The sequence below is a fragment of the Corvus moneduloides genome, chromosome 27 (assembly GCF_009650955.1).
Source record: "Corvus moneduloides isolate bCorMon1 chromosome 27, bCorMon1.pri, whole genome shotgun sequence".
In the NCBI taxonomy this organism is placed as follows: Eukaryota; Metazoa; Chordata; class Aves; order Passeriformes; family Corvidae; genus Corvus; species Corvus moneduloides.
The window spans coordinates 617,682-636,074 of NC_045502.1; the positions used below are offsets into that span (position 1 = coordinate 617,682).

At 48.8% G+C, this 18,393-nt stretch overlaps 1 protein-coding gene across 1 annotated transcript in view; it reads right to left on the reverse strand.

Annotated features, from left to right (window-relative positions):
- ANTXR1 (ANTXR cell adhesion molecule 1) overlaps nucleotides 1-18,393 on the reverse strand; it is an 82,290-nt gene that overhangs the window by 45,606 nt on the left and 18,291 nt on the right. The window contains exons 9-12 of the mRNA XM_032091957.1: nucleotides 14,769-14,829; nucleotides 12,765-12,863; nucleotides 6,360-6,429; nucleotides 6,011-6,089 (exon numbers count right to left, since the gene is read on the reverse strand). Of these exons, the coding sequence (XP_031947848.1) occupies nucleotides 6,011-6,089; nucleotides 6,360-6,429; nucleotides 12,765-12,863; nucleotides 14,769-14,829 (309 nt within the window). The remainder of the gene's footprint in view (nucleotides 1-6,010; nucleotides 6,090-6,359; nucleotides 6,430-12,764; nucleotides 12,864-14,768; nucleotides 14,830-18,393) is intronic.

The following is an 18,393-nucleotide window of genomic DNA, read 5'->3' on the forward strand; positions in this document are numbered from 1 at the left end:
AGGGAATTTTTACAGCCAACTAGAAGCTGTTTCATAAGAAAAGATCAATGGAGAAAAGCCTGGCTAGCCCCTGAATACACACAGTTATCTGTGATGGGTGCTACTGTCACAGGGATTCACCTTACACAGGTAAATGTGGGGCTGGGACCCACAGTGAGATCAACAGCCTAAAACTCCACAGCTCCTGACCAGCTGACAAAAAGCCAGACAGCAAAGGTAATCTCAGAGCTTGTGCCAAATTACTGTAAAACTTTGGCACTTTGCTTCCTGAGAACTGTTGGAGACCTGGACAATACCTGGACTTGTTCTTTTGAAATACCTTATCTTACCAAGAAACAGTAAGAGAAAAAATCAGTGGGCTCTTTCCATGGCCTCTCAAGGTGCTCCACATCTGAAGTGCTAAAACTCTCCCACACAGGCTCTGAAACAAATAAGCTGTGGGGAAAGAGAGGCAGCTGTGCCTTGAAGACTCCTTTGCCCTGCCAGAGTCCAGCAAGGCCAAGAAAAGGTGGCAAGTATTGCTGGCAGTGGGAGTACAGTGGAAAAGAACCCCTGGAAGATGTTGTACAATAGAGAAAAAGCAGGAGATCTGGAGCAGGACATGTAAGAGGCATTTTGTCATACATAGGGGGGTGTACAGATACATAGAGAGAGAATCTCAGAATCACAGAGTGCTTTGGGCTGGGAGGGACCTTAAAGCTCACCCAGTGCCACGGGCAGGGACACCTTCCCCCAGAGCAGGCTGCTCCAACCCCATCCAGCCTCCCCTCCGCTGCGGAGCTGTCAGGGACGTGGGAAGCCAGGCTGGGACTGGGGGAATTCCCTGGCCAGGAGACACCAGCCTGGCCCTCCTCTTGGATTGCAGGTTCTCCTCGAGAAAGGAGGGAAGGGATGGCAAAGTCTGATCCAGAAACTGCCCTGGGGTGTTTCCTGCCAACCACTGACCCACCAACCCTGGGGTACGTCCCACAAGGGAACGGCTCCCTGGAGGCACACACGGATCCCGGGAAGAGCCGACCCCAAGGCTCAGTATGAACGAGGTGCACATTCCTTCAGCAGCCAGGGCAGAGGGATGGCCCCTCCATGGCTGGGCCACGGAGGAAATGACTCCTCCTCAGCATTCATTCTTTTGCTGCTCCCTGCTGAGGTTGCTGCTCAAGACCAGGCTCCCAAAATTCTGCCCCGGGAAGTGTGGATACAATCATGAGGCAAGACAAAGCTAAGGCAGAATCTGTGGTACGAAGGCCCCTCTTTCATCTTACGCATCCTCGATGCTTCTAACACAGAAACAAAAATAAATCCATTCATAGAAAAACATAAATCAGTCCATTGGAATTTCAATGGAACTATGGCATAATCCTGAGGGTTTTCCAAAAAATGCTGCTACACAGCAGACGGGCATTTTTGGTTGCATTTGGGTTTGTTTTGTTTTTTTAATCTTATTTTTAAGATTTTATTTCCTAGTTTCTCGCTTTACTGTGCTGGCCTTTGCTGCACACAGCAACAGAAACCAATGTCTACCATTTATCACATACAGGAATTTTTTTAATATAACAGAAACAATGTGGCCTAATTTCTAAAAGGAAATGAAAACTCACTGCTCTGCAGGGTCAGCCTCTGGTCCGTGTCTGTGGAGCTGCTTGAGCAGGAGCCAAGCTCAGCAGGGGATGTGAGCACAAAGCACCTGCTTGAGGTCACCCAGCAAAGGTGTTCTCAGCTCCTTTCCCCTGTTTTCTGAGCTGTGACAGGAAATGCCCCTCTGGCAATGATCTGTTTCCCTCCTCTCCTTCCAGAGCTGAAAGGAGATGAGAGCTGCGAACACTTTTCCAGCATCCCATTATTTGCTTTACAAGCCAGTGCAAACACCAGAGCAGCCTCCCTTCCCCACAGGCTGGACAAACCCCGAGAGAGAGACGCCTTTGTCTTGAGGAGCTCACCCTCCAAACAGAGCAGGCAAACACACGGTGGGAAGGAGGAGTGATCATTGTGCCCTCTGTTACAAGGGAAAATCTTTGGTCGGGGAAAATTCTCCAACCCTCGATTGCTGTTTATCCTTATGAAAATCACGGAACTTTTCCGTCAGCCCCCCGGGCTGAGCAAGGGAGGCTCCTCACAGGCAGCTCCCCACGACTCTGATGGGGTAAGAACCTGCCAGCATGACCTGGACACACACGATAGCTTTGGGATAAGTTTCCTTCTGAAACTCAGTTTAAATTGAAATCACATTTTCAACAGAAAAACATTTCAATAAAATTAAACATTTCATTTCAGCATGCTCTGTTTCAACCTCATTATTAAGTGGGGTTTCACCCTTGGAGGTGCACATGTGTGCAGAGATCCTGGACTGCATTTCCTCTTTAACCTCAGCACTGTCATAGGAGCACAGGCTGCACAGCCACAAACTATTCTGATGTTTTCAAATTAAAGCTTTTCAAAACTTCCATCCTGTCCTGCCCCCACCTCCAATTTATTGGTCTCTTCTTCCCAACCCATAGGGACATGGATTTTGCAACATGACAACCACACTTCGGGGTGTTACAAACCAGCCCATGGAGCAATACTGGAGTGAAATAATCTCTGCACGTTTAACTCTTTGGGTGACCTGTGGCAGCAAAAACGTTCCCTGCCTACAGTACTTGTAGCATTTAAGAGCAATTTCTTGTAGAGGCAAACCCAAAATCTCATGCCCTGGAGCTCCCAGCGAGCAATGCCTCAGTTAATAACAAACACCCAGGTCAAGGGCCCAGGAAAATCTCATCAAATGGACTCTGCAGCTTCAAAAAGCCTCTACTGACACCCCAGGGAGGGCCTTTGGCTGCCTGCAGACCCAGGGGCACTGATCACTGGCACAGCCCTAATTGTGCCCCCCAGAATAAAGTCAGCTTGAAAACCCCCATGCTGAATTACATTGCACTGACACTCAATTACACTTCCTTTGAATTAAAAGCAAAAAACAACAAACTCAACAAAAACAAGCCTGCAGGGAAAGGTCATTGGTTTTTACTACCAGGCTGCAGTTCTTGCTTGATTTTCTAATTTAAAGGTTAAATCCATCCACTATTGATTAACACAAGGGCGCAAATTCCTTCAGCCTTTCAAACTGCCCCCGGGAGAAAGCCGGGACACCCAGCTGTAGTGAGGCTGTGCCAGTCCCCACCCTCCTTTTGGCAGCTGCAAAACCTCTCCAAGGTTAAGAGATCGAAGTTTTAGCTGACTCTGATGGCTCCTACACCCTTTCAGCTGGAACTGTCAGACCAGAGGGGCTGTTTCTATCCCAAATTGTGAGTCTGCCCCCCGCCTGACACCTCAGCCAACATCCCAAGCCATTTATTGACCTGCTGACATTCCCTGCTCCCAGCCAAGAGCTGCCCAGGAAGAGCTGGGTTATGCTGTCCCGGCAGTTTTCACCTCCCTTCCAGTTTTGGGTCTGAGAGATACCAGTGCAAGAGATCGTGAGTGGTTTTTCCTCTTCTGGGAGCATTTTAGAAAATGAACAAAGGCTTATTTCAATTCCCATCCTGGCTTTCCTCCGAGATGCTCTTTCTGCACTGCAGAACTTGGCCCTGACTTCCTGCCCCCAAACATGGCCTTGGCAATTCTTTCCTCTCTTGTACATTCCCTTTCCTGACCTTGCCTGGTGTGCAGTGCCTGGGCACACCTGCACATTCACAACACAGCATTTCACAATTTCTCTCTCTTCCAGTTCTCCAAACTCCTCACACAGCACAACAGGAGTAATTCCTTTTCTAAGAGCTCCCCAACTCCACCAGCACCACTTGCTAATTCTTCCAACAGGGAGTCAAAGACCAACTGACTTTTCTGACTGTTCATTTTTGGTCTTTTCTTGCCAGGAAAGGAGCTGTCTTCTTCAGCTATGCTCTTAATTGAATTTTTGCTTCCCTGGATTAACTCCAGAGAGTCCTTGAAAATGGACAGTTGATAAAAAATGACAGCTACTGCTTACAGGGAAAATGGGATTTGTACAGATTATTTACACGTTGCATAGGAAGGCTTTGTTGTGGAGCTACATCAGAATATGAATGGCAGAGCTTTTCAGACCATGGAGCTGCTGGCTTTATTCCTTCTCCCACTGAACACCCATTCCTGGGGAGCAGATGGGGTTGGGGTTGGGGTTCAGGGCATTGGCACCAAGGTGAGCGTGGCACTGCTGCCATAGGGGAAGATTTTGGAGAGGGCATTCCAGACCTCTCTCCAAACCTGACCATTCCAGAAACACAGCACAGAGGGGAGCCCAAAGTGCTGATTGCTGGTTTGCACACAGGGAAGATAACCTTTGCTGTTTCCCTGTGTGTTACCATCATTTCATTTCCCAGCTCTCACTCTCCCACCCGAGCTGCAGATGGTCCAACAGACCCAATTCCCTGATCTGAAGTCAGTTAAACAATTTGGTGCACATTTTGAACAGGGGTATTTCCAGGACTGCAGCCCTTGTAACCTTAACTAAAGAGAGCATTGTAGTCTCAGTAAACAGTTTTACCTTTAAAAAGGATTTGAAAACATAAAACACTGCTACAAAGACAAAATGTGTGTTTGCCCAGGAGGAATGTCCTCGATTAGTGAAGCCTGAGATACAATTTGCAAAGCAGCCACTGAATGTCTCTGCATCCAGCTTTAGATGCAGGATCTGGGTTTGAGTTCTGGCTGCTCAGCTGCACTGCAAATCCAGGTTCCCAGTCTGGAGGCATTGGAGTTACAGGCAGTGCCATGGAGCACAGGCATTTTCAAAAGCGTCCTTACAGCTATTAAACAACAGAAGACCAACAGGTATTTCATCTCCTATAACCTACAAATAATAATTCTATCCCTGGGAGAAAGCATATGAGGAAGGAATAATTTTTCTCTAAGAATTGTTTCCCAGGTCCTGCCTCACATGAGTAAAACACAGCAAACCCCTATGTGCTGACAACAGGCAAATACATTTTTGCCAGTGATCAATGAACTAGAACTGAAACTTGACTAATAAAATAAATTCCCTTCTTTTAAGCCATAAGGAAACCTTTGTCAGTTTTGGAATACAACCTCTCATGTAAGCTCTGAAAACTCTCTCCATACAATCTTGTCCTTGTTGAACAAGGATCGAGTTCAAGTGACACAAAAGCCTTTTCTCAGCTGGTGCCTCAGCCTTTGTGGGCCACAGAACCCTTCTGGTGACTGATGTTGTACATCTTGGCCTCTCCCTTATTCTGCACAGAAACCCAGTGGCCTTTGCTGCACAGGGACAAAAGCAGGCTGGGGACACATTTTTAAGTCTTTCTGGCAACACTGCTCTGGCTTCCCAAAAATTGCTTTAGGTCAGTTCACAGGAAAATTAAAGCAGGGCCTCACCCATGGCCTGTACAGCGACAGGTCTGCCCACAGATGAATAAAGCCGAACACACTGAAGCATGAAGGACTGCTGGGAATTCCAAAGGAATTCCAAATGAATTCCTTCACTACCCCCTGCAGCATGACTCATTTCATGCCCTGTTCCCAACAGCCAGGACTCAGCAGAAGCAGCATCTTCAGCATTACTGGGAGTTACAAATTTCATCATCCCGGTTCCAGCAGAGCCTGGGTGCAGCAATTCCCCGCTGACAACAGCGGCTGCAGCCACAAACCACCCACTCCAGGGGAGAACCCAGCACATTTTTGGCTCCCTGCTGGTTTCCATGCAGAGGGATCAGGCCAGGTAAGGAAGGCAGCAGAGCTGCTCCTTGTTCCCTGTGCCAGGCAGGCACAGACACCTCCAGGGCACTGCCAGTGCAGATCTGGTCCCTGTCCCACCACAGACACAGCCTGAGGCGTTTACTGAAGGCTGAAGAGCTTGGCCACATCGTGGCACACAAGACACACTAAATGTCACATTGTCACACCTTCAAACTCACCTTAGAGGGGGGAACACATCCTTCACACCAGGCTTACCCAACCTGGCAGCCCTACTACCGACATAACACACACCTGCTGCTGAGTCCCACCACCCCACAGAAGCATTTTAGGAGTCAAAACTTACACAGTGCGTGCTGGAGATGATGACAGAGCTGGAGATGAAGCTCAGACCATCGTTCATACTGACTTGAAGAGCTGCTTCCCTGAAAAAATCCAAGAAACAAGTCAGGGCAGCTCATCCACAGCCCTCAGTCTGATACCATCCCGGGCCCTGGGCTGCTGGTGCTCAGAAAAGCCTCTTGTGCAGATAATTCCCACTGGTGGTGCCCTGGCCCCTGTGCTCCAGTGCACAACTGCCAGTGATCATGAGGGAATGTCAGCCTGGGACCCCAACAGGAGCAGCAGAGCACAGGGAGGTGACCCAGACCCATCTCCCCACAGGCAGAGTGAATATTGGGGTAGGAAAAACATACATGCCAACTTCTCTCAGCACAGGTGCTGGGCACAGCAGGTAGGTGTCCTCCACCACAAAAGGCTTCTCATCTGGAAAAGAGAAAGAGTGGGATTACTGCCAAATCAGTACTACAGGCCTTAGAGAGCAAGTTTAAATAATTGGTTTTCCTCACTCTTGATACATAAACAAGATGGGGGATAAAGAGCTGCCTCACATGTCTGAGCCACAGCACAGCTGAAGGTGTGGAGCTTTTTGGGAGGACAGAGTACAGGATCACTCTGTGCAGGAGCCCAGCTGGAGCTGCAACAGGTTATATAAAAGTGGAGATACCCAAGTAAAGAAACGGTACATTATGGAAAATTTTGCATTTCAAGGCAGAAACATCTCCCCTGGGCCACTGAGATGAGTTTGCTCACATGGGTGGTGGGAAATGATGCTCAGGGCACCAGCAGCAGAGCACTCCTAATCCTGCTCTGTTCTCAGCTCTCGCGAGCAGGGTCTCACAGCTCATTTTGCTGCATTTATGAGTCATAAAGAGGTACTGACTACAAGAATCTATCCCATCATGCAGGAGCAGGACTCACAAAGCCAAGCATCCCTTCCCAGACATTCCTAGAAGAGGTTTCTGCTGGGTACAAAGTTTTAGAAAGCAGTAGTATTGCTCTGGTAATTCCTGTCACACATTAGAGCCCCTGTCTCATACCAGTGTATTTCTTTGCTTTGGAAGCAATATAAAAGGATATTTCCTCATGCAGGCTAGGAACTGTTTATTTTTTACACTCCATTAAAAAAAGGGGGGAAAAAAAAAAAGAAAAAAAGAAATGGCAATGAAAAGTTGTAACCTTCCCTGAAGTTCTCCTTGCAGCACATCCAGGCCCTCAGTTTTGCAATGGAGCTACCAAACCAAGGAGCATTTCCCACTCTGCACAATGCAGATGTGCAGTGGTGGCACATCTGGTCCCACAGTGCTGTTCTCACCCTGATTTATGACTGTATCATTAACTCCCATGAATTTATGACATTGTCTCAGCGCACACATGCCAAGAAAATGAAGATCAGTGTCTTGTTTTCTCCTTTGCTAGCTCTGGCAGCCAAGGCCAAAGGCTTCTCCGTGCCAGCATTCACTGAAACAAAAGCTGCTTCATCTTGCAGGGCCTTTCCCTTAGTTCTCATTAGGTTTTTGTTTCTCTTTCTGTCCCTTCCCACTCCCAACTCCCATCAGTCCATGCCTCTCTAGAAAGTTTATCAGCCCGGGGTGCCCCGGGGGAGCTCCTGGCTGGCCAGGCTGGCTGCAGGCAGAGATTAGTTTGTTTGGAGAATGTTTGTGTTTCACCGCAAAAATGAGTGACTGTTTCCCTCTGCTCTAAACAAAAGAGGATCCATTTGGTTTGCATAACTCTGGCCCATCTGACTCCTTCCTGGAAAACTGACACAGGGAAAGCAAACAGAACAACACTTCTCATCTGCTCTCGCACCGGAGCTGGGGATGGAGCTGGGGATGGAGCTGGGGATGCATTGGAGCTGCTGCAGGACAGAGCTGCTGTGTCCCAGTGCTGCGGGAGGTGCGCTGAACGCTCCCCAGCTCCAGAGCTGCCAGAGCCTGGGATCTGTGGTTTGGACCGCTGACAGCGGTGGTGGAAGGGCTGGGGAGGGAGGGTGGAGCGCTCGGCTTACTGCTGAGTTTGCTGCCCTGGACGTCATTTCGGTCCCTGCTCGGGGCTGGCCAGGGAATGGGGCGGGAATCACTTTGCCTCCTTGGACAGTTTTACAGAAGGGATGCCCTTGATCCCCTCCCAGGCACCGACCATGGGCAGGGCTTGGACACCTCCAGGAAACAGCTCAATGCCTCACTTCTGAGTTGGCATTCCACCACAGTAACGGGCACAACTTCCTCCTACTTGTGCATCCCTCCTTCAAGCAAAATAAGGTCATGCTGTATAAACCCCCCAGACAACCGAAACTGGCCAGTCCTGAGGCCTGAGCCGTTCAGAGCAGGAAGGGATGAGGGTCAAACCTCCCACAAAAACACATCTGGATGCCATTTCAACCAGGTACCTGATACTGCTCAGACTCCTGCCATTCTATACCCAGAGTTCCTACACCTGAACAGCTAAATGGAGCCTGGAAAATCTATTATTCCCAGCAACAGTGAATAATTTCTTATGCCATTAGCAGGGTGTAACCTTCTGGCAAGTCAGGACTTGGAATATTTCCCAACCATAATAACAAAAGCTTCAATATATGCAGGATGCTTTAACACAAAAGAGCAAACTTAAAAAAAAAAGAGAGATTACAAGAACCCAAGGAAGGTGACAGATAGCAGCACTATCTTGTAGCCATGTAACCATGCCAGAATTAACAGCCTTCCCTCTGGTTAATGGTTCATCCCATTGCTCATCCCACTGGTGCACTGAAATCGGACTGCAAGGATCCATTACAGGAGGGTTTAGGAGAGCCCAACATTCCAAACTGCCACTGCAACGCTGATTGCAGGACTCGCAGGGTCAGCAGTGCTTTGGTCCAGAAAAGGCTGCAAAAGCTGTTTGCCAAACTTCCCATATATCACACACTAACAGTTTCCTTCTGCTGTCCCTGTAGTTATGATTTGCATTCAGCTGAAGTACATCTCAGAGATGCTTTGCCCTGGTCTGCTGTTCCTGCAGGAGGGGAGACTCCAGTCCAGCCTGGCTGGTGTGGAGGCTGCTGCTCTAAGAGGGCTCTGCACCTCATCCCACCTGAGATGGCAGCTTCCAGTCTTCCTGAGCACTTCCATTGTCCCTTTGTCGCCTCAGATGAGCCAAAACACCTCCCAGTTCTCTGCCCCACCTACCAAAGCTGGGTCTCTGTTCCCCCTGTCTGACTCCCCCTCTCATGCCACTCTTGTGACAACTCTGCAAGCAAAGTTTGTGTTTCAAACCCACTTTGTGGGAGACGGGAATGCAGGAAGACACTGGAACTCTCTCTGAGCTACAGAAACTGCCTACAAGAAAGACCCATAAATAAAAAATGTTTTGTTAATGCTGTAATGAAAACCACATTGAGATCAGCTGTAATTGCTCTGCTTTGTGCAGGGACTCACGAGCCCTGAGCGCCAAAGCCTTCCAGAGCAGGGTGAGGGGATAGGGAACAGATAAGCACAGAGCGGTGATATCACATTCTCAGCAGCCTCTGGATGGAGGGCAGGGATTTGCTCTGAGGGGTTCATGGGCTGAGCAAACTGTTCAAGGGGGCTACAAGGGAAGCTGGCAGAGCACCCCAGTGTTGATCTGCTCACGTGCTGCACCATCACAGGGTCCCTCGGGCAGGAGCCCTGGGCCAGCACGGCCCCAGCCCCAGGGCTGTCCCCATCAGCTCTTCACTGGTGCCACACAGAGCACTGGGGGAGCCCAGCAGAGCTCCCACCCTGCACATGGGGGCTGCTCCTCCCTCAGCACAAATCCCCACTGCAGGGAACGCTGCTGGAGGCAAAGGCACAGGAGTCTGGGTTAAAAGTTCTGACACTGCAATTTGTTGGAGGCCGGGGCAGCATTTGAGGGAAGCACAACCATTTCTTCCTTCTTCGTGTTCTTTGACAAGCAGTGACTTCAGCCACCCTTCAAAAGCAGAGGCCAAGCTCCCCTTGGTGCATGTTCTCACCTCAGAAAGATTGGAGGCACGGATTGTGTCCCTCACAAAGGTCACACCCCCCAGGACACCTGAGGGAGTTGGTACAGAGAGGGACATTCTCTAATAGCAGAGTGGGAGGAGAAAAGCTGCTGTTAGAAAATAAAAAGATTCAGAGGTGGGTTGCAGTGACAGGATCAGGCAGGGAAATCAGGGGTTAGAGAGTGGAACTGCAAAGCAAAACATTCCTGTGCTACGAGTGACAAAGCTGCAAGAAAGTGAAGAGGATATCACAAGAAAAGTGCTGTGCTGCCGGGAGAAATGAGAGATGGGGAAATGGAGCAATCTGCTAGGCTTTAAAAACAGAAGACAATTTTTAGGAGATATTTGTTGGGCAGTCTGGGGATCCAGTCCCCATCATCCCACTCTCTGCTGATACCTGGCACTGTCCTGCTCCCAGTGTCTTTGAATAAAAAATCCAGGCCAGTTTGTGCAAAGGAGGGGGTTTGGCCAAGCATCCAGAGCATTCACTGAGTGCAGCAGATCCAGCCCCAGCCCTGCTGTGGTGCCTGCTCCTTCACCAACCTTTCATCTCCATTCAGCTGTGAATTGCTTAGGACAGAGCTCAGCCTCTCTGCCCAGAGCTATCTTTGCTGGCTCCTGCACAATCTGGGCAGACACAGACATTTTAGCACCACAGAGCAGCCATAAGTCACTGCACTGGATAATTACTTTTAACTCTGTGCAGGCTGAACCCAGTTCTCCCAGGTCCTGCTGCTGGCAGGAACACCCTGCTGCTGAACATGCATCTCATTACAGCTCTGCTCAGCCAAATATTCCTCATGGTTTCTACAGATGTTCCTTTTTTTTTTTATCCCATAACTATGAACATTATGAGTCGATGCTCTCTTCACCTGCCACTTTTCCCTGCCAATAATCCCAATAAAACCCCATTAGCTCATGCCTTTAACCTCAGCACGTCCCAGCTACATCTCATCTGGGATAATTTAGGGTTTCAGGAACTGTTGGCTTAGTGTTATCTTTTAAAAATACCTCCCTCCCTGATACAATCAGAGGCAGAGAGGTTTCAAGCAAACAAAGGCAGCTGAGCTATCCAACCTCCATGAGGTTTCCATAAAATCCTGGTTCAGTTCTCTCAGGGCTGTTTGAGTTGGGAGCAGCAGGCAGGGGCTGCAGCTCTGGGATCTCCCACAGAGCAACTCAAACCCAACAGAGCTGTGCCAGTTCCCACCTGGAGAGACCTGGCTTTGGGAACTGCTGAGCTCCCTCAGTCAGGGAGGAGCTGAACCCAGAATTTGGGTTTGTGTCCTTTTCCTGCCACGTCACAGCTTCAAACAACCCCAGGCTGTGCAGAACAGCCGGAGAGGGCTTGGTGCAGTGCCAGGGGAGTGAGCTCACTCTTCACCTCTGCATCCATTCAGGACACCATGAACACACCAGGTCAGAGGGCAGGAAATGTATTTGCCCTTTATCCTCATTTTCCACAGCCATTCTGTGGACACAGGAAGGCAGCTTCAAATTCAGAAAGCCCAGGGGCTGCATTAAGATAAGCTGATCTTTCCTGAAAGCTACGATGAGACTGTGATGACAGACACCATAAAAGATGACTGGGCTGGACCAGCACAGAGGGAGGAAGGATTCCTCCTCCTCCTCCCCCCTCAGCAGCAGGTCACAGTGTTTGGGATGAGGGCAGCCTCACCCAGGTTCCCTGTGCTGGTGTCTCCACAGACAGGACCCTGAGCAGTGGGAAGCTGGTGGGTGGCATTCCCAGCTCCGTGAAAGCCTTCCAGGAATGAGTGCCCTGCTCCACAGCCCTCCAGCTTCTGCTCCTCACATCCTCAGCACTGACCACATCTGAATTAAGCAAATGCGAACCAGAGCCAGCCAAACTTTCTGCTCGGTGACTCAGGAGTTGGCAAGTCCAGAACCTGCCTGTTGGAGGAGGCACTGCAAGAGCACAACTGTCCCACACCTGCCCCAGGGCTCAGTGACATCCCACATGGGGCAAGCAGCCCCAGCAAACCCCCCCTGCTCCAAAGAACAAGTCACACAGATGTTCAGAACACACTGAGCCTTTAGATTTCCACTTTTTAGAGCTAATTAATGCATTTATTTTATACTGAACAGGGTCAGGACTGCCTCCAAAACAACCAGGCATTTTCTGAACAAATCCCATGTTAGGATGGATGAATTCTGCTGTCACTGCTGGTGTCAGCTGTGAGTTATGTGGTTTCCCATAAGGGTCAGAGGAAAGCAGTGGGGTCCTCAGCCCTGCCAGCTCAGTGGCTCCCAGTGCACGTCACAAACAGACCAGACTCTCAGGGGACCATTTGCTTCTCTTACCTCAGTTCTTCTGCCGGGGGAACTGCAGAGGGAACTTTCCAAGCTCCCCCAGCAGCACAGCAGTGCCTGAGCCGCTGCTGCAGCACAGCCTCCACCAGCAGGGAGTGTAGAGCTGCACGAGCAGCCCCACTGAGCACCCCAAAACACAGCTGAGGGGAGAAACACCCCTGATCCCCCTGCTCACAGCCCAGCAGGACACTGAGGGATGCTCTTTGCAGCAAGGTTCTTGCCTTCTGCATTTTCATCCCCCTAAGCTCCTCTGCTCACACGCTGGCCGTCAGTCACAGCACACAGTGCCACCAGCTATTTGCCTCTTAAAAAATAATCCCTTCTGCATGCTGCAAATTAAAAGCTCCTCATCCCGTAATTATTGCTTTCACAACCAACGTATCTGAAGATCCAAATACCTGCCAGTGCAGAGTCAGAAAAGAAAACAAAGCAAATCCAAGGAGCTTACTCAGGGTGACCGTGTCGTTGATCCTGAAGCTGCAGAGAACCCGGTCAACGTTGCGGGTGTGGCGAAAGCCATTTCCCCTCACCACAACCTGGAAGGACTCTGCAAAAACAGGCACTAGGTTATTATTGATGCAGAGCCAGGCAGGGAATGGCCACTTAGCCAAGGCACATCTCACAGGTTTTCAACTGCTAAAATTGGCAGTTTAACAATTTAGGTTAAAAATTGTTAAAAATGCAACTTCCACACTCTCCCTACCCAATTTCAACTTGAGTTTTTAGAAGCAGGAAACAATTCACCACAGACACACTTTGACTGGCCTGCAGTGGAAACATGAAGCTTCAAGGACACTGAGTTTTCCCCTCTCCAAGTGTCCATTTTAAATGGCAGAAAGTTTTGGGTGAAGAAAGGCAGAAGTATCTTTCCATAGAAAGGCAAAAAAATCTTCTAGTGACAGATAATTGGGAGAAGTTTAGGTGTTTCTTTCCCAGGTAACTGCAAAGGAAGCAGCCCCCACAACTCCAGTAACTCTCTGGGAGAGGCACTCAGCTCATCCCCACTGGAGTTTGGCTGGGGAATGTGATTTGAACATGAAATTGTCCAAGACAACACAGGAGCAATCTCAGTGACACCACCCCGGATTTTAAATCCCCAGGAGCAGCAGGGAACCTCGTTTTTGCAGGTTCAGATCTTTCCCCTTTGCATTTTACAGTCCCCATCTTCTCTCATCTCCCTTGAGGACCCGCACACTGTACTTGTCAAGAAAAGCAGATTTGCTCTGGAATCTGGGCTCCCTTCCAGGTCCCACTCGTTTACAGCCAAGTTGCAAATCATCCCAGCACATCCAGGGAAGTTGCTCCAGGCCCACTGAGTGCTGTGGGAGAGCACTTGGGAAGTGCACAAGAGCTCTGTTCTGGTAAATATTCAAGAGAAATCACAGAATTCTCAAGCTCTGGGGGATGCGAGCTCAAGAACAAAGAACAGAGTATCAGTGATACCACGGGGAGCCTGGCTCTGCTTGGGGCTGGACTGAACAGCCCAGTGCCCCCTGCACAGCCAAATCATCCAAAACCTGCCATTTCAGAACTATGTCACGGCTGAAATTCATCCCTGCAGTGTCCTGGACACGTCAGCAGTGCAAGAGTGGCCTCAGGAGCCCCCAGGTTTGCTCCTTGCAAACAAAAAGAACGGAAAAAACTGCCACCATTGCTCAAGGATGTGCAGAGAAACATGAAAACATGAGGTGTCACAGCCGGACCTGCAAACATTGATTTTAAGGACACCAATGCACATAATTCGTGCAGCCAATGGCACTTTCTCACTGGTCTCAAAGCTCTAAGTGATTAAATTACTGCAGTCCAAGAGCAAGGGACTATTTGCCCGAGCTTGGAGACGAGGCCCTGAACTGAGGATCCAAATAACTGCTGGCATTTTCCAAGGATCGCTCCTCTTGTGAAGTCTTGGCCAAATTCTGATGCAAACAGTTTTGATAAACCCCTCTGCATTTCCTCTCAGCTGCTCTGCTGGGCACAGCTGTTCCTATCCCTGTCTTCCCATTAAGGCACAATGAATGGCAGAGATAAGATCAAAGCATTTAGGAAGTGTTAGAGATAGTTATAAATGATGATTATAAGTCATCTTCTGGCCCATGACATTCTATAAGCATCATTGTTTATCACTTGAATAAGTATGTAAATCTACTTTTAAGTGCAGTGCATCTACTTCGTGTCTGCCCCAGCCCGAGTAAGACAGACTGGTTTGGCAGAAGAATATTTAAGAAAAACTTCAGAATTCAGGCCTTTTCTGTAAGAAAATCCCATTTGATCACTTGGCAGAAGTGGGACATGTGCACACTACCCTAAGGTGAAAAAGAAATTCACCCCCCCCAAAAAAGTTGAAGTATATAGCCCCAGGTAATTAGCGAATTTTGCACTCTCCAGCAATTAGAGATGAACTGAAAATTGTATTTTAGGCAACATGAAGAACCGTGGCCTCGTTCATACTTACCCCCTGCACAGATACTGGAAGGCTCTGCTGCCAGGATTTCTATACAGGACTTCTTCAAAATCTAAAAGAGACAAAATGTCGTGAAGTGCCTCAGCCTTGTTTCCACAGAAACAGAGACGTGAGAGATGAGGGAGCGCGCTGTTGGGAGCATTTAACCCATCAGAGCACTCTGCATTCGTGGCACAGTTACGGCTCTCAGCTTTCCACTCCCAACCACCCAGCCGGGCGTCCCTGCCCTCCCTGAGCTGCGGCTGGGTTGGAAGGGGAGGGATGCCAGGCTCTGCCGTGTCCCAGGGCACAGAGGGGCTCTGCACCCCTGGCCCGCAGCCCTGCAGCGCAGGGGAGGCAGCGGCGCTGCCCTCTCTTTGCAGCCACACCTCCCTCTCCAGAGTTATTCTGGACCCAAAACTCCAAATAAAACATCACGAGTTTCAGCTAAACTGTTTAGCTTTGCACTAAACCAGCCCAGAAATGCCTACAGAGCCACTTCTCAGCTCTCTCCCGAGGGGCTACAACTTCTGTTTTTAACCTGATTTACGCGAGCTCCCCCGAGGGCATCCCCAGAGCTGCTCTGTGACTTCAGACCAGACAATTCTCCATTTTACCCGGGCTTAAAGGAGGCAGCGCGTCCCTGGGAGGGCTGTCCCCGGCTTTAAGCCCTTTGTGTGCAGGGATTCACACAAACCCTTCGGCCTGAGGCTCTGCCGAGCGCTCGCAGGGCTGGGCTCTGTCCCCGCGGCGCTGAAGCTCCTCAGGCTGTTCTCTGCATGCAGCAGCTCCAGCTCCTCAGTGCGCAGCCAGAGCTGTGCCAGTGCCCGTGACCCCGGGACAGCAGCTCCGAGAGCCCCTGCACGAGGCAACACCGATCAAAATTCAGGTCAGCTCCGAGAGGCAAGTAAATGTCAGCCAAGCATCATTTGATGACTCAAATCCAACATGAAAACTATTTTCCCAACTTTAAATTGAAACATCTGTAAGGAAGGAAGAGCAACCAATACAATAAATTCTGTAAGAAAAAGGTAATTTTTTTTTCTCCACAGTCACAGCTCCCTGCCTCAAATACCTGATTGCCAAAGCTGCTCAGAGAGCCAGGCTTTGCTTTTTAAAACATTTAAACAGAAGTTTGAGTTACTCAGGAGGCAGGGCTGAAAGTACCAAGGGGCTGAAGGAAGCCGGACGGTCTGAGCTGGTGGGAGGCTGACAGGTGAGGAGAGAGAAGATTTGCAGGAACAAGGTTTTACAGGAACTGTCAAGTGGAAAAAAAGAGAAAGTCAACAGCTGAGAACAGAACTGAGAAGGACTAGAAGAATTTAAAAGGCAGAATAAGGAAAGCCACAAAGAATGTAAAATACAATCAATACTTTTCTTTTTTTAACGAAGTAAAACCTCACATGGTTAAATTTGGGATTCACAATTTCTACTCAGATATTTGCAAACATTCTGCTGTAAGGCAGCTCGGATGGAGAAATAGCAGGTGTCTCAGTTAGATGATGCAGATCTCCCAGTCCAGTCTAATCCCTTTACATGACTATAAAAAACTGGCCTTAAACACTTTTACAGTGCCAATTGCAATATTTATTTTGATTTAGATTAAGTTTCCAATGCTCCAAGCACACACCCTAACTTAAAGTGAACATCAGGCAGAATTATTGCAAAAGGCAGAAGAATTATTACAAAAAAATTCCTTTATGTCTCTTCCTCATTAAAAAATACATTCAAAAAGCATTCAATGTCTTCATTGTGGATTTCATCAGATCTGTCCTTTTCTGAATGCACAGCCTTGGTGGGCTGGAGGTGCAGCTCATCCCTGAGGTCTGGCTTCCCCGGGAAGCAAATCCCGTGGAAGGGTGGTGGTGCAACCTCCTGACTCTTTTACCTTTCTGCCAGGGGAGGCACTCAGGGCCACGAGCCAGGAGAGGCCCAGCAGGTCACTGGGCCCTTCTGGGGACAAAGGGAAGAAGGGGAGTGAAATTCTGCAGCTTTCGCTTGATATATTCTGCTCACGATGAGCACACAGCCAGATCCCTTCACCACAGCAGCTGCATATTCCTTATACATTCTTTTCACCAAATTTGGGAATTCTAATTAGCAAGCAGGATGCTGAAGTGTGATAGAAGGTTACTGCCTAATTAGTGTTATTGAGAATGACCTGCAGCCTGGTGCCCGCTGCTCGTTAGCAAGCTCTGTCCAATTACTGAACACCAAAGTCTGTTGCCAATTACAAAACAGCCATTTATTTAGGAAGTGTTTCCTGTCCAATAATATCTACATGAGCTAAGTAAAATAAATGCATTTAAGTCCTTCTTAAACATGCATTTGGGGGAAGAAAGAAGTAGAAAGTTGATCATATACCATTAAAATTAACAAGAAACACTGTGCAGCTGAGGCTGGGGCTTATCAGCTGATACACATGTTCCGTGTCCATTATGGAATCTGCACTTACAGGACGTGTTTGGAATTAACTTTCTCTCATCCCTGTCCCCACTCAGGGGGTCTCACCCCTCTCCCTGCACCAGGCAATCTGCAGTTTCTCATCTGCCAGTGAAGCTTGAACAGACAGCTCAGGATGGGCACACAAAGCCATCACCACATTCCTCACAGTGCCTCACTCATGCTCACACCGAGTGCTCTGCAAAGTCCCCACACTGCACATTTCCAGCACTGCAGTTTGCCCCAGGAAACACTGGTATAACAGAAGTATTTAGTTATTGCCAAGCTAAAACTTCCTGGGGTGAAGGGACACCTTGAACTGCCACATCAGTTCTGAGCTGCTGCATCAATCCTAAGAGCTGAGGCAGGACCTGAAAAACGCTGAGAGTAGCTGAACACCACTGCAAGAGGATCCAAAAGGAGCACACAGACATTAAACTTGAAAGGATGGACCATTTGTGCAATTCATACAGATGGAAGACAGTGCCACAGGCTACTTGATGCTACTTCATTTCTTATCCAACACAAATGCTTCCTGCAGCTCTCAGACCTCTTGCTAAGGGACCCACGATTACAGCTCTGAGATAAGCTCCAGGCTGGTGCCATGGTTTAACACATGGCAAGGATCAGGGAGTGTTCCTGTTCCAAGAACTGCTCCTCAGTCAGCTCCTGTTACAGGCTTAAAGCAAGGTGATGACAGGATCCCATCCTGACTTTCATGTTGCTTCATGTTCCTCGCCTCCAGCACTCCTACCAAAGCTGTACTGGGCAGGAGACAAAGTTGAATTTCAGGTTTTCTTCTAAGACTTGCTTCATTTGCTTTAAATTGACAGGTTGATCAGCAGAAATTTTTCATAGCAAAGGAAAATTTAATAAAATAATTCAGTCCCTTCCATTAACTTCCCAGCCTGCAGCAATCAATCAAATCTGCTTCTGCTCCACATTGTTCCCTCCTGACAAACTCAAATCACTCGGTCATTACCAGGGGGAAGCTGGAGTTTTAGCAGTGGCTTTTGCACGATGAGGCAGAAAAAGAAATTGGTTTGCTTAATAAAAAAGTCACATTGGAACTCATGGGAGAGAAAGGACCATACCCCACAGTGCACTGAACACCCTCAGCTCCCAGTTTAGGAATCAGGTTTTTGAGCATGACCTCAGTGTGGGATTGGAGTCTCCTCTCAATTCAGCACCATCT